At 44.2% G+C, this 14,808-nt stretch overlaps 1 protein-coding gene across 3 annotated transcripts in view; it reads left to right on the top strand.

The window, feature by feature from the left end:
• Rerg (RAS like estrogen regulated growth inhibitor) overlaps positions 1-14,317 on the top strand; it is a 105,442-nt gene extending 91,125 nt beyond the window's left edge. For 2 of the 3 annotated variants that reach the window (XM_021164841.1, XM_021164842.1), the window contains exons 3-5: positions 2,320-2,376; positions 11,295-11,368; positions 12,600-14,317. In XM_021164841.1, coding sequence (XP_021020500.1) covers positions 2,320-2,376; positions 11,295-11,368; positions 12,600-13,007 — 539 coding nt within the window. In that variant the 3' untranslated portion in view covers positions 13,008-14,317. The remainder of the gene's footprint in view (positions 1-2,319; positions 2,377-11,294; positions 11,369-12,599) is intronic. The other variant, XM_021164843.2, reaches the window with a different exon arrangement.
• The last annotated feature ends 491 nt before the right edge of the window (positions 14,318-14,808 follow it).

Below are 14,808 nucleotides of genomic sequence, written 5' to 3'. Positions count from 1 at the left end.
CAGTGACCACAGCTGAAAGACAAAGTTACATTATGTAAAATTTGTGTATACATATTCAAAACCTTCAAATATTAAAAAGCACCAGATTCTGAATGTCTTTTACATATCTTCCTTATAGTTTCAAAACATATTGCCAGACCCTGGCATCTTCAAATGGAGCAATTTTATGCTCAGTATATTTGATTTTTGAAAGGCAGTGGAGTGTCTAATATAGTTCAGAAATATTCTTGAAAAATGATTAAATTTTAAATGGTTTTGGAATTGAAAAACACCAGTTACATTTTTTAAACAGCTCATTTGAATAAGTCATTCCTTACAGATAACACTTTTTATAGATTGGTTTTTAGAGTTAAAGTGTGTATTCTAACTAAAGATGAAGCCTTTTAAATACCCTGGCCAGCTCTGGGACTCACAGGGTTTCACTATGTGGGCCTAGCTGGCCCAGAACTCACAGAGATCCATCTGCCTCTGTCTCCCAAGTGCTGAGATGAAAGACATGCACCACCATGCAGAGCTAACATGGATTATCTTTAAAAGAGAAAGGTATCTATCTGTACTAATTAGTTCATACATACAAAAAAATCAACATAAAAATCAAAGCCTTATTCTCAAGAGAATTTACAGTGGCAGACGAAGGGCTCAGCTGAAACCACAAGTACACTCCCTGTGGGACGAATGGCAGGGCTGGTGGCCATGCTACTGGCACATATTGACTCGAGTTAAGTCTCAACACTCTGAAATTAAGGAAGAATATTGCTATTTTCTCTCTTTAGTCATTCACAGTGAAGCCACTTATGGCTGTGGTCTGTCTGACAAAGTCCACACTGCAGCGTGCCTCGAGACAGCCCACAGCCCACTGGGGGAGAGGCCTGCATCTCTGCTGATCCTAAAAGTGACAACAGACTCAACAGCCATAGTCCTCAACTAGTTAGCTTTGCGCCATCAAGGAGTGTCTGTGAGCAACCCATTCGAGGCATTTCTGTACAAATAAAGATATAATTGATATTTTGAATTAATAAGACACCATTTCTAGCTGGGCGGTGGTGGCTCACGTCTTTAATCCCAGCACTTGGGAAGCAAAGGCAGGCGGATTTCTGAGTTCGAGGCCAGCCTGGTCTACAGAGTGAGTTCCAGGACAGCCAGGGCTACACAGAGAAACCAATCAATCTCGAAAAACCAATCAATCAATCAATCAATCAATAAAATAGATAAATAAACAAACAAACAAATAAATAAATGACACCATTTCTGAGTGACGTTCAGTAGAGTCTCAGAGACCCCATCAAAGGCCTTCAGAGAGTCCCTGAGCTTCCTTCAACTTTTAGTGTCTGTGACAGTCTCCATGAAAAACGTTCTCAAGTTTGACAGCCACTCTCAGGAACTGTAAAAGAGGACAGCTCTTTGACATGGGTCCCATCTGTTTTTCAGGGCAATAGTGTCCACTTTATTAAGCATGCTTTGTTTTTGTTGTAAGACAGGGACTATTTCTTTAGCTCAGGACAGGCTGGAATTTCGTGTGTATCCCAAGGCATCCTCAAACACACTCTCTTCCTGCCACAGCCTCCCCATGCTGGGATTACAGGAATGGGCCATCATGCATGACATAATCCCATATTTCCAGCTAAAGATGATCCAGATTGCCCATGACTTAAAATAAGTGCAGATCTTATGGAAAGATTATAGGTATTTCTTTGCGACAGGCTCTCTTACTGAACAAACCTGGAAAAAGGCAGCCAGCAAACCCTGGTGATCTTCCTGTCTCAGGTCTCCCTCTCATCCCAGCATACAGACATGCATGGCCACACCAGCTCTTTTTATATGGGTGCTGGGATCAGAACGCAGGACCCCACATTCTAGTGCAGCAAGCACATTTAGCCAAAGCCACCTCTCGAGCCCTAAAGGTGACTTTCCGGTGAGCTTTTAGAATTCCTACCTTTCGTTTTGCATAGCTACATTTCTGTAACATTGTTAGCTTGTATCTTTTCATCAGCACAGTGGCGGTCTCTTTTCTTTTTACCTACTTTTGTCAATCCCCTCTAAAACTCTAGAGATCTGTGATGTGGCTCGAATTAAAGGCTTTGTTGGAATTTCTGCGTGAGTAATCTCACAGTGTGCTGATTGAGCTTTAACCCTGTGGCAAGAAGAATAAATCTAAGCTTATTTAAACACCACCCAAGTTTGAGGCCACCATGGGGATGAGAAGTGTATTAAGAGTGAGCTTGTTGTCAAGGAAATACTGTGTGTGGTGAATGTGTATCTCAGAGGACAAGGACTCCAGCAAGACCTCACGTCTGACATGTTGTTCTTTTTCTTCCACAGCGATTGTAGTGAGATTTCTGACCAAACGGTTCATCTGGGAGTACGATCCAACCCTCGGTAGGTCATGCGTTGTATCCTCACTCCCCTTCTTCCAGTATGCTTATGATCCTCGAATAGGACAGGATGTCCATCGCACCCTGGAAAACCTCTTTTTGCACTTTCAGTAACATAATGTTCATGTTAGCAGACATAAAACCCTCCTAGAGGACAGCAATGTGCCCCATCCTAAGCCTTGAGCCTTGCAGGACTTAGTACAGAAATGAAGAAGTTACATCCATCCCAGAAAAAGATGCAGATGGGTCAATAGTATGCTTGCTCTCCCATCCAATACACAGCTTGGTCCTCCTGGGAGAAAAGCTAACACAGGCAGCATTCAGTGTGGGACAAAAAGGTATGCTGAAAAGATAATTGCTATAAGATCAAACATCTGTGTGCAGATGTAGGACAAGTGTAAACAGAGACCTTATTCTGCCCCTTTAGCTTCCAAAGATTAGACCAAGTGGTGTTTGTGGGTAGAGAAGGCAGAAATAGTGTTTATTCATAAATGTGGGTAGACTATTCCTAGGCCTTTTTGTTCTAATTTTTTTCAATTTTTTGGCTAGTGTGTGTGTGTGTGTGTGTGTGTGTGTGTGTGTGTGTGTGTCGGTCAGAGGACAATTGATCAGAGTCACTTCTCTCCTTCACCATGCAGTCTCAGGGATCAAACTCAGTTCCCCAGGCTTGGCAGAAAGCCCCTTTTGCTCACTGAGCCATCTTGGCAACTCCACAGTTTTGACTGTATGCTTCTTGGTACACACTCACTGTACACAGTATCAAGTCTCACATAGGCAATTTCCTGCAGATGTATCACGCACGGAATGGCACGTTCCGCTAAAAAGTTTGCCTCTTGCACTTTGCGTATTTCCGCCATTCCTTCTGCATGTTTATGAACTTCCTTCCCTTCACTCACCCCAGGGCTTCAGATGCTAAAGATGAAGCAGTTATCCGACTCTGATCTGGGGTGAGGAGTGTGCTCTTACTTATGCACAGAGAGGTCAAGGGTTGGGTGTCTTCTATTTGCATCCTATTTTTCAAGACAGGACTTCTCACTGAACCCGAGGTTTACCATTTATGCTAGAATGGCTGGCCAGCCCTGGGATCGTACCATCTGGTACTCGCCCATTACCCCCCACCCCTTTGTGCTGTTAGACCTGGGTTTCTGTGTGAGTTCTAGGGATACAGTCCCAGCCTACGCTTCACCCACTGAGTCATCTCCCCACATAAAGACTCCGCTTTTTAACCTTAGAGTCTAGAAAAGAGTTGGAGAATAAGTGACCACAGAGAGCCGCTGACAGGTGCTGACAGGATGCGTGTGGGAAAGGGAGCGAGGGCTCTGTCACCGATTCCTTTAGTGCTCCATTTAGAGTCTATCTGGAACTTATTTCCTTATCTCAGTAAGGGGGAGGAAGCGAGGGCTCAGTCCTTGTTTATGAATCACCCATCGGATTTCCTGTCATTATTTACACTACTCCAACGTTCTCATGGGACTTCTGAAGCCATCTTCAGATACAAGTAATTAGTTAGATGCAGTTTAAATATCCAATGGCATCCTCTTTTGTTTATGTAATGACTCATTTCTCTTTATTTTCACCATGGGTGCTATGTCTGTGGTGCTGCACTACCTGGGGACATTTCACACAAGCACATGCAGTCCATTGAACAGACTTCCCCACACTCCCTCTCCCCACTTTTTTCTTTTAATCACCCCTACTCCTGTTAACTCCCTCCGTTCCTCTGGACAGCTCTGCCTCTACTCCCGTGCCATATATACTTACGTGATTTTATTTAGCTGTATAAAACTAATAAACCACAAAGGAGGGGGAAATAAGTATGAGATCTGCCTCTGAAGGGGCTTTAGCGTCTGCTGATTACAGTCTATCTCCAGTTGCATCCATTTTCCTGCTCTTGTGGACGAGTGGTAAAACATCCCCTTGTGCGTACACACTTTCTTTGTCTGCATCTCCATTGCAGGACACCTAGCGTGCTTCTGTGACTCAGCCATGGAGCCTGAACCCCTCCGCTCTCCATACTGTGTTGTGACGGATGAGAATGGGCCTCTTCCCGCCTCCCGCTCTCTGACAACGCTGTGTTGGCAGCTCTCGGTGGTGCATTTCTCTAGGTCGATTTCAGAGTCTGTGATAGCATGGCATGACTGATTGGAATTGGCTGAAATCATAAATTATCTTGGAAGGCTCAAATCTTTATTATATCCAGTCTTTTAAACAGGAGTCTGACATATCTCCACTTTAGCAGACCCTCTTCTGAATTTGCTTTTAAAAAAGACTATTACAAGTGACTTTGCTGGTAAATACATAATTGCAATTTCCCAGATTTGTATCTGGATAGAAACATCACCAGATACCACTGTGAAGATTCAGGAAAGAAATACAAAATTATATCCCAAGATATTATCACTAGTTACTGAATGAAATGAGACTACAACGTGATATTTTCTGATTTTGTTTATCTAAATATATACCTTTCTAACACAAACAGGAACAGAAATAAAAAGACCCACATGTTGAATACAATACTTTCTTGGCTTAAGTATAAAAGGAAGAATTAAATTTAATTTCAAAATTCTAAAATTATTTTATAAGCATATATTATGGAATAATTTTGTCGGTAGGAAAATACAAAAAGTACATTTTGATTGATAACTTTCTTTCCTGTATATTCTCCGATGTTAACGTAAGGACTAAGGAGAAGAGAAACAATTATTTCCTTAGAAAAGATACTTTTAAATATTTTGTTCATCAATTCTTTTCTGCATACTTACAAGCATGGCAGAACTACGAGTTTGAGGTCGTTTATCTGCATGTAAAGTTGAACCTTGCTTTAAAAAGGAGCCATTATTCTATTGTCTTCCCCCAACTATGTAAATGCTCCCTTGGGTATTTTTCTCATTTGCATATGCTTTATAGTGATGATCTGATACTTTCCATGATTCATAGGAGTCTGGCTAAAAACTACTTATTCTCCATCCTATCTACATATCACAACAAAAGATGAAGCTTACCCAAAAAGAGCCATGACATTTTTAACTCTCTCTGAATGTGTTCTAGTAACTGATGTTACTATTTTTAATTAGTCTTTCGTGAGCCCTTTTCCTTTTGCCTTCCTCATATGGAACAGCAAGAGCTATAAATAGGAATGAGTCTATCTGAATGGTTATCTGAATGGCTATCATCTGTGCAGGCATAATTGCCTAGGAAGCAGGGCACTGCCCAGAGTGACCTTGTGCTGTGCCTCTCAGAGAGGACCTGGCTGCTAAGCAACCAGAGCCCTCCTCCACCTTCAGGAGAAACAGGTGCATGGCTCACTGGCACGTGACACTGTCATTAGGTGACACCGTCATTAGCTCGCACACTGGAGACTGGATCTGTGTGGGTGTGAACGTTGAAAACCTGTTAATTTTCCAGCACACTGGAAACCTCAATTCATAGGATTCAGGGGAAATTAGCATTTCTTGGGCTTAACTTCCTAGTCCCATAGGATCTTCCTGGAACTCGTGCTTACTTTATGAGTTTCAAAACAACCAGCAACCAAGATGGCTACATTGCAAAGCAGAATGGTGTATTTGTGACGGAGAGAGAGGAAGGGGACAGGGCTCTTGTCTTCTAGAGTTCTAATTTTGATACCTTCCTCAGAACTTGAGGAAGTGGGTTTCTTGACTTTGGACTTTTGTTGTCGTTTCATGAGAAGCAGGAAATTATGAACACCATCCTACATGTCGACAGAAGGGAGTTGTTATTGCTCTGAGGCAATCCTGTAAAGAAAACACTTTTCTCTTTGCCCTAGTTTGGTTTTCTATTGCCGCAATGAACACCATAACCAAAAGCAACCTGATGAGAGGCGTTGATCTGGCTTACATGTCCCAGTTACAGTCCATCCTGAGGGAAGCCATGGCAGGACATCAAGATGAAACTTGAAACAGAAACCTTCCTCATGGGTGGCTCAGCTGTCTTTCTAATACAGCCCAGACCCACTTGGCTAGGGACAATACCTCCAGTGGGCTGGGTCCTCCTACATCAAATTGGCAATCTAGAAAATGCCTCACAGATATGTCCATAAGCCAATCTGATGGAAACAATTCCTAAACTACAATTTATTTCCAGGGACAGCAGGGGCAGAGAGTAAGCGAGGGGAACTGTACCTAGTTCACAAAGAAGGATTTTTTTGGTTGTTTTGTTTTGTTTTGTTTTGTTTTGTTTTTTAAATCCAAGTGTTTTGAAAGATGAAGTCTCAGAAAATACCACAATCCTTTACACGGAATGATTTTCATTTCCCTGAAATTTCTCTCATCTCACCAGTGGATTCTTTGCCAGCGTTCAGCCCTGGTTTGTTAGCAACACTGAAAATTCGCCCTGAAGCTCGTCAGATCTGGGATGTGGCCCATTTAATCAGGAAGCAGCAACCTTGATGGTGGGAGGTAGATTCTGGCTGTGGACTAAACAGAATCCATAGCTGTCTATTCCCAATCAAGAGCTGAGTCTCTGCCTTCTAGAGTCGTGTTACCCTCCAAGAATGTTTTCAGACGCGAGAATACAGAGAAAGGCTTGCAGCGCATGCCTGTGTGTGTGCCTGTGTGTGGCGGGTGCGTGTCGGAGGCCTGGAGAGAGGAAGAGAGGGAAAGAGTGCTTCTTAGAGTCAAGTGCTACTGTCCTGGGACGAAGATGTTGTCGCACACTGCCGTTTGGGAGATGAGCTGCTGTCCTGCACCGCAAAGCTGAGCTACGGAGAAGGGAAAGCTGAGCTACGGAGTCAGGAGACATAGCAAAGCCCTGGGGCTCGTTGACTCTGTGCGTGGTTCATCTTGCCCGCCTTGGAGCTTCTGCACGGAGAGGCTCAAGCCGAGAGGCAAGATCTCTCCACTGAATGCTGAAGCGGAAGTGCTCAGCCACACCTTAGAGCTACTTAGTAACGATACTGCCGGAAAACCGGGCAATAGTCACGTGACGAAGAGGGCCAGAGAAGTGACCCGTCATCTAAGATGACACGACTGGTTTGCAGTTGGGCCAGCAACAGAACTCAACTCAGAGAGCAATTTCCACTCTAGTGTAAAGCCACCACGCTGCTAACTGCTGCTGTTCCTGCACTGGCCACGTGACCATACTGATGCGTGGAAATGTGCAAAGCAGCTAACTCAGTCTGAGGATTAACCGCATACAAACAGCTCTGAGTGTTCAACCTTGCCAGCGTGTACCAAATGCATGCCTATTTACAGAAATGCCACAGAATGCACGCTTTTCAAAGGCTTGTTTACGTTAGTGGTAGTTATGGGCTAGGGAGGGTGGAACGTTCCCATGGCTGCAGGTCTCCACTGAGGCTGGAGGCATCTGGTTGATCCAGAGAGGAGGTTGTCAATTGCCTGAAGTAAGGGTTCAGTGCCAAAATGGGGTCCTCTGGAAGGACATTCTCAACCATTCGGCCACCTCCTCTCCAGGTCCCTGATAAAAGATAATTCTAATATACCTAATTCAATTATGAAACTCATGTTTGTTTTAGAATAGACCTTTTTTGAGTGCATCTGGCCACAGATCTAATCAAACATACCCACAGGGCTTCAAAGAAAGGACTGAGGCTACCCGTCCTGTTAGTATAAAGAAAATAGAGAGTATGTAAGCAGTCGGAACACATGTGCATCCTTTTGATTTTTTTTTCCTTCTGAGAGAAGGTCTCTGAATATCCCCAGCTGTCCTGGTAGTCATTATGGAGACCAGGCTGGCCCCACCATGCCCAGCTTTGCTTTGAATTTTAAAATGAAGAGTAGTATGTGTGTGTTTTGTTAGAATCAGCTTACACAAGCTCACCAGTTCATATCCAATATTTTACCTCCTGAGGGAGTATGTCTGTTGTCTTGCATGTAGAGAAAATGAGTCCACAGTGACAGAAAGACACATGAGCGAAGTATTCTGAGAACAGTGGGAAGACAGTCTTCATCTTGGAGGAATTGGTCCAGCACCCGCTGCTGTGTCTGTAGCAGACATTCCCTCATTTCCTGCATTTGATCCCTTTCATTTCATTAACAAACGGCCAAAGAATCACAGAACTTCGTGCAAGTTTCATTCTGTTTTTCACACACACACACACACACACACACCCATTGTGGCCTTTTGCAGCTGAGACCTATAGCTCATTTGTCACGGGAGCCACAGAGAACAATGTCCTTTCCTCTGGGACAAATTTTGGTGCAAAGAGATGGATGAGAGGCTCAGCTTCTGTCTCCAGGCTGCAGGGTGGATGCCAGTCATTTTAAAAGGCACAGAACAGCCCAGAGGGAAGGACCAAAAGGGAGTGGCTGCCTAGTATGCGTGAGGCCAACTGGGCTTCTCCTTGGGCCCAAAGACTGAAGAAGAAGAAAGGGGATCATTGAGGAGACACTTGGACGCAGTAGCTGCTGTGAACGTCGCTTCAGAGCATCCGGTCCCAGAAAGCCACACCCTGTCATTTAGCACAGAGCAGAGCGTGGTGCAGAACGTTCGTCAGATGAGAATCCTCATGTGTGGATCGTGAGTTCCAGCAGAGGGACAAGATGCAAAAACCATTTATTCACGTCTGCTGAGTATAGTCTCATTTTAAAATGACAACTTTTCAGAAGAGGTGTGAGCCGTGCAGGTTCCTGTGGTGACTGGTCACGGTAATAATGTCACCTAGATGGCTAAGTCCTGCCCACTGCAAGCTTCCTTTCTGGCTTTTGTGTCTTGGATAGACAACTGCAAGAAAATAGGGCAGTGGTCTCCAAAGGGAGGGAGGGAGGGAGGGAGGGAGGGAAGGAAGGAAGGTCAGTCGGTTATTTGTTGGGATGGTTGGTCGGTTGGTCGTTTGGGAAGGTAGAGAGGTGTGCTGAAGAATGAACAAATATAAGCGCTGGTCCCCAAGAGAGGCAACTCCAGGCTTGTTTGATTAAATGCTTCAGTGATTGGTACGCAGAAATACCCAGTTAGTAATTGTGTTAGATGGCCTGCTGTCTGTCCAGCCTCCTCAAATATAGCACAAGCCTACAGTTTTCTTCATCTTCTGTTTTCTCATTGTTGCTTTTGTGCCACCTGCTAGCAGGGTTGGCACGTGACCTGCTTCTCGATGCCTCATCTGCGAGTGCCCTCCTTGAATCATTTCTTGTTTGTTCTGGTTTCCCTCTCTTAGAATTGAGTGCTTTGCTCACTGTTTCTAGTCCCCACCCTTTTGTTCCAGAAATGTTTGTTAGTTCATCTCACCTTTGGTGTTTGTCTCCACTTCATCCTGAAGGGACACGCGAGAATCACCTAGAATCGCAATGTTGGATTGCTTCTAATACAGGCCCACTGATATGTTTGTGCCACCAACATCCTGAATTCTATATCTCTAATAAAGAAGCCCAACATTAACTGAGCCATGTTCTCTCATGGGAGCGTACTTTGTTTTTCTCTTAATTACCCTCCTTTTTGGTCATCAATCTCTCTAAAATTCACTGTAGTGAGTACATTGTTCTTGATTATTTTTTTCCCCAGAAATTCTTAGATATCACAACCTCAGCTGTCTCCATAGCCCTATAGATTTTATTTTCTCTCCTGAGGCTCATTGCATAAAGAATAAGATTTATAGATCTGTTATCTATATTTCTTATGAAAGTTTCAAACCATGCTTTCCTTCTTATGAGCTACTGACTTGTTCTGAGGGATTTCCTCAGAACATGTCAGTAGCTCATAAGCTGGTGCCTGTCACCAGCTCAGTCCGTCTCTCTTGGCTCCTTTGTCTGTGTTTAAACTTTCATATACGACCCCAATAGCTGACTCTGCTTTGATTTCCTGTTCCACTCATATGGTGAGAGGCATCTTATACCTGCCATCTTCTTATCCCTTCAGGATTTGGGAACCTCTCCACTGTGGACCCAGCAACAGCAGCTGCTACAGGGCAACTGCTATTGTCTACTTTGACCAGACATCATGATGGAGGGATCTTATTATCCCATCCCACGCACCTGCTCAAACCCTTTATATTTTGGGCTACCATTCTTCACCACCCATCAAATGCAAGCTCAACCGCCTGCCTCTTAGGTCCCCAGTAGTTTCATATCCTGTGCTCAGCCTGTTATAGTCTCGGGGTCTTGGTCAAGTTTGGGATTTGTTGTTGTAGTTGTTGTTTTGTAAGTTTGAGGAAATAAAAGTCAGGAAAAGCTTGAGTGTAGCAGGTAGCAGTGGGAAATCAGCCAGTGAAGAACGGCCTTTATTAGAGGTGACGAAACATAAGAAATGCAGCAGGAGTAGAGAATGATGGCCTACAAAGCAGAGGTGGGGTTTCCTCCCATGATTTGGGTTGGTTAGTTTAAACAAGGATAGGATGCCAATTGCCCCATAGCTCTTACGTGAGCATGTCCTGATCCAACCTGTCCCGTCAGACCCATCAGACTCATCAGCCGACTGCAGTACCCTAGGCTTCTGCCTCAGGTCAGGAGGGAGAGGAAGAAGCCAGCCATCTTGGAGAGGAAGAAGCCAGCCATCTTGGAAGTTTACCAGCTTTATCCATCTAAGTCCCAGCCTCTCTATCCTGCCTATTCCCCTCTGGTGCTAAGGATCTTTGCACTGTTAAAGTTAGGAAGAGACACAAAAGACTATTATGTAAAAAAAATTACTTGTAGGAATATCTAGGTAGAAATATATTTTGCATGGAAAATGCCTCTTTCGTCTTATAATGCAGAAGCCTCGTCTAATTTAAATGGAAAAGAGCACTAGGGGTCTGGCCTCACAGAACAAGATGCAGCCCGAGGAAAGGATGGAGGAGCAAGCAGGCAGCTGTTCCTTTGTCCATCTATCCTTCCATCCTCTCTTCCCTGGACAGCTCCCTGCCCCGCCCAGCTCCACTCCTCCCCGCATTGCTACAAAGGCAAGAATCCTGTGCCTAATTTCTCACTTCAAGGATCAAATTCAATCTCTCATGTCCCTTTCTCATTCTTTTAGAATCAACCTACCGACACCAGGCAACCATAGACGATGAAGTTGTTTCTATGGAGATCCTGGACACCGCTGGCCAGGTGAGTAGGAATTCAGCCAAGTGTTTACTGCAGCAAATAGAAAAAGAGATAGGTAAAATAAACACCGTTATTGAAAGGAACCACTGATGTCCTCATGTGCAAGGTGAGTCTCTGAGAGAGCCTTGGCCTGAGTTCCAGTTCTCTTTGACCACCACATACAGGTGTGTGTGTGTGTGTGTGTGTGTGTGTGTGTGTGTGTGTGTGAGAGAGAGAGAGAGTGTGTGTGTGTGTTGCATGTCACATTATGTGGAGAAGGTCCCTACAATACTTGCCTGCAAATTTCCTTTGACATTAGTCAGATCATGTCTTACAAAAACAGTAGAGATGACCAGGGGAGTGATGGTTATAGGGTCAGGCATTTCCATGGTGCTATAACAATGACGGGTGGCCTTCAAAGGGACTTGAGTTAAAGTGTTTCATCAAAGAACTGCTCCTGAAATTAATTGTAACTCATCTCTCCCTCCTTCTGCATGGACCTTCACTCAGTACTGAGCACGCCAAGAGAGGCAGAAGCCTCTAGAAGACAATTGAACCTAAGGAAACAATACTTTATTCTCTGTCCTTCCCTCTCCTCTCCTCTTCCTCTTCCTCCTCCTCTTCTTTCTTCATTTCCTCCTCCTCTTCCTTTTCTTCTTCTTCCTCTTTTTCTCTTTCTTCTTCCCCTCTACCCCTCACACTTCCTGTCTCTCTTCTCACACACAGTGTCTCTTCATCTCACTACTAGTAGCCCAGGCTAGCCTTGAACATGACCTCTTCTTGCCTCTGCCTCCTAAGTACAGGGAACTCAGGTGCATCCAGGCCCAGCCAGCAACACCTTCAGACTGTGTGTTCTTTTCTCATGGAGGAGGAGCCACCCCTCTGACAGTCACCGCAGGAGAACTTTCCTCATCACTACTGATCTATAACGCAGATTAGGATATTGGAATGGGGGGGGGTCCTAGTCCTCAAGCTTAAACAGTAGATTTTATATAGCTTATTACTTCTTTTTCTGTTCCTAGGGTTATCAATGGTCTATAAACTGAACAAGAAGGCAATTAAGACAAATGGGGGTGAGCTGTACTTACCTTCTAAACTAATGAAGGAAATAAGTTCATCCAGGAAGACAGCCAAGATGTTTAATAACAAACGGATACGAAGCAATGCAATTAAGGGATTAGTAGGCAATAACATTGTGCACTTTGGGATGAGGCCCAGGTCTTCTCCTGATTGCAGCTCTTTTCTTTGCCCACAGGAAGACACCATCCAGAGGGAAGGGCACATGCGCTGGGGAGAAGGCTTCGTGTTGGTTTACGACATCACCGATCGAGGGAGCTTTGAAGAAGTGCTGCCGCTGAAGAACATCTTAGATGAAGTCAAAAAGCCCAAAAACGTGACTCTCATCTTGGTCGGAAACAAAGCCGACTTGGACCACTCCAGACAAGTGAGCACAGAGGAAGGGGAGAAGCTGGCGACGGAACTGGCGTGTGCGTTTTACGAATGTTCCGCCTGCACGGGAGAGGGGAACATCACAGAGGTGTTCTATGAGCTCTGTCGAGAGGTGCGTCGAAGGAGGATGGTGCAGGGCAAGACAAGGCGCCGCAGCTCCACCACACACGTCAAGCAAGCGATTAACAAGATGCTCACCAAAATCAGTAGTTAGAGGCCCTGCCGAGATGTGCTGGAACGTGGGAAGGCCTTCCTGGCTCTCCTGCCGCCCCTCTAGCCACAGCAAAGATATCCTCCTTATTCCGAGTTTGGGGGATGTCAGGGTTTCTCGTGGGTCCCTATCCACTATATGCTGGGAAATTCTCTGAGTATCTTCTGCAGCCCCATGCTGTGACAGTCTCTCCCTTCCCTGCTTGCTGTAGGATCCGTGCTAATGTAGTTTGAAGATGCAACCACCAAAGATGCTGAAGTGGCTGGGTTCGTGGAGGCTAATTGTAGGCATCTCTGCCTTGATTAAACAAGTTGAAGTCTTTTCAAAGGCATTTTAAGATTCTGAATCTTGTGGAAGACTACAAAGGTCGCCATAAGGTTTTGTGATGTCTGGTGTGAACTTGAGGAGGGTAGCTGAGCGATTAGAACCGGGGAACAGAATTCTGGTTCCCATTTGAAGTGAGGATTTTTTTAATTGTTACTATTATTACCTTACTTAAATTATGCCGTTTTTCTTTAACACTTTATTTTATTTTTAGATTGAAATGTTATTACTGACTTTGTGATGTAATTGCCCATTTCAATTCAAGTTGATTCTCTCAATAATCTACAGCAGTCCTTACATACCCTATTCTATTATTTCCTTAATAACAAAAGAAACAAGACCCACACTTCACACCCTGCTGTGGCTTTGCTTCCCCAAGCCTTGGTGATAAGAAAAACAAACCCACCAGGAATCTTTGAGCCCACTCCTGACCTCACTGCATGTTAGTAGGGGATGGCAATTAGAGACACCTGGTTTGTATATTACTCTATTAGCACCGTAGCGGGAAGCTAACCCTCTAAATAAGAAAATTATGACGCATAGTTATTTCTCTTTGGAAGCAAAGGCAGAATCCCATGCATTCAGAAAAAGCCAGCCCCTGATTCAGTAAGTTGGCCACATGCCTTGTTAACCTTTTAACCTTTGGGTAAGATTAATTCACATGAGAGAGTTCAGAAAAATAATGGGTGAGTAAAATTCACTCTACATGAACGAGCGTGCACAAAGTAGATGCTTGGCTGGCAAAAGGATTATGTAACTGCCAAGAGTTTATGATCCTTCTCTTCATTTCCTGCCCCATATACTGAGATTTGGGCACTTTATTTTACAATAAAATATATATATCTTTTACGATGTATTTATATGTATACATATAAGTATGTATAAAATTTGTAAGCATCGAAGATTTTAATTCACCAATGTATTTGAACAATCTGGTGTAACTGACTTCGTTTTATGTGATTATAATAAAAAATATAATTTTCAAATTCTGTTGGAATTCTTTTGTGAATAGTTTGTGAGCTTAGGGGAGGCATGGGAAGCAATTGGATTGCAGAAAGGAACGCCAATGAGCTTGGTTTGGAAAGAAATAGCTCCTGCTAATAATAGTAGATGCTGCTTTTAGAATACTCAGGCTCTTAATTCCTTTTCTCCACTAATTGTTACAATTATTCTAAGACAGTAGTGCTGAGATCACTGTGTAGAGGTAAAATTGAGCCAGGTGGGAAAGGAAGTGATGTCATCAAGTCTACATGGTGGGTTAGAGGGTAGAGCCAGAACATTAACTGAGAGTCAGAGTCGGACTTTGCAGCCCACACAACCAACTTGCTAGGCAGCTTCTAGCCTGGATTGCAGGGGTGAAGTCACAGGATGAGCCAGACAGCTCTTAGCCTGGATTGCAGGGGTGAAGTCACAGGATGAGCCAGACAGCTCTGAGCCTGGATTGCAGGGGTGAAGTCACAGGATGAGCCAGATAGCTCTG

This window comes from Mus caroli, chromosome 6, assembly GCF_900094665.2.
Source record: "Mus caroli chromosome 6, CAROLI_EIJ_v1.1, whole genome shotgun sequence".
Lineage (NCBI taxonomy): Eukaryota > Metazoa > Chordata > Mammalia > Rodentia > Muridae > Mus > Mus caroli.
The sequence above is the reverse complement of the archived record's forward strand: the minus strand, read 5'-3'. Positions and strand labels throughout refer to the sequence as shown.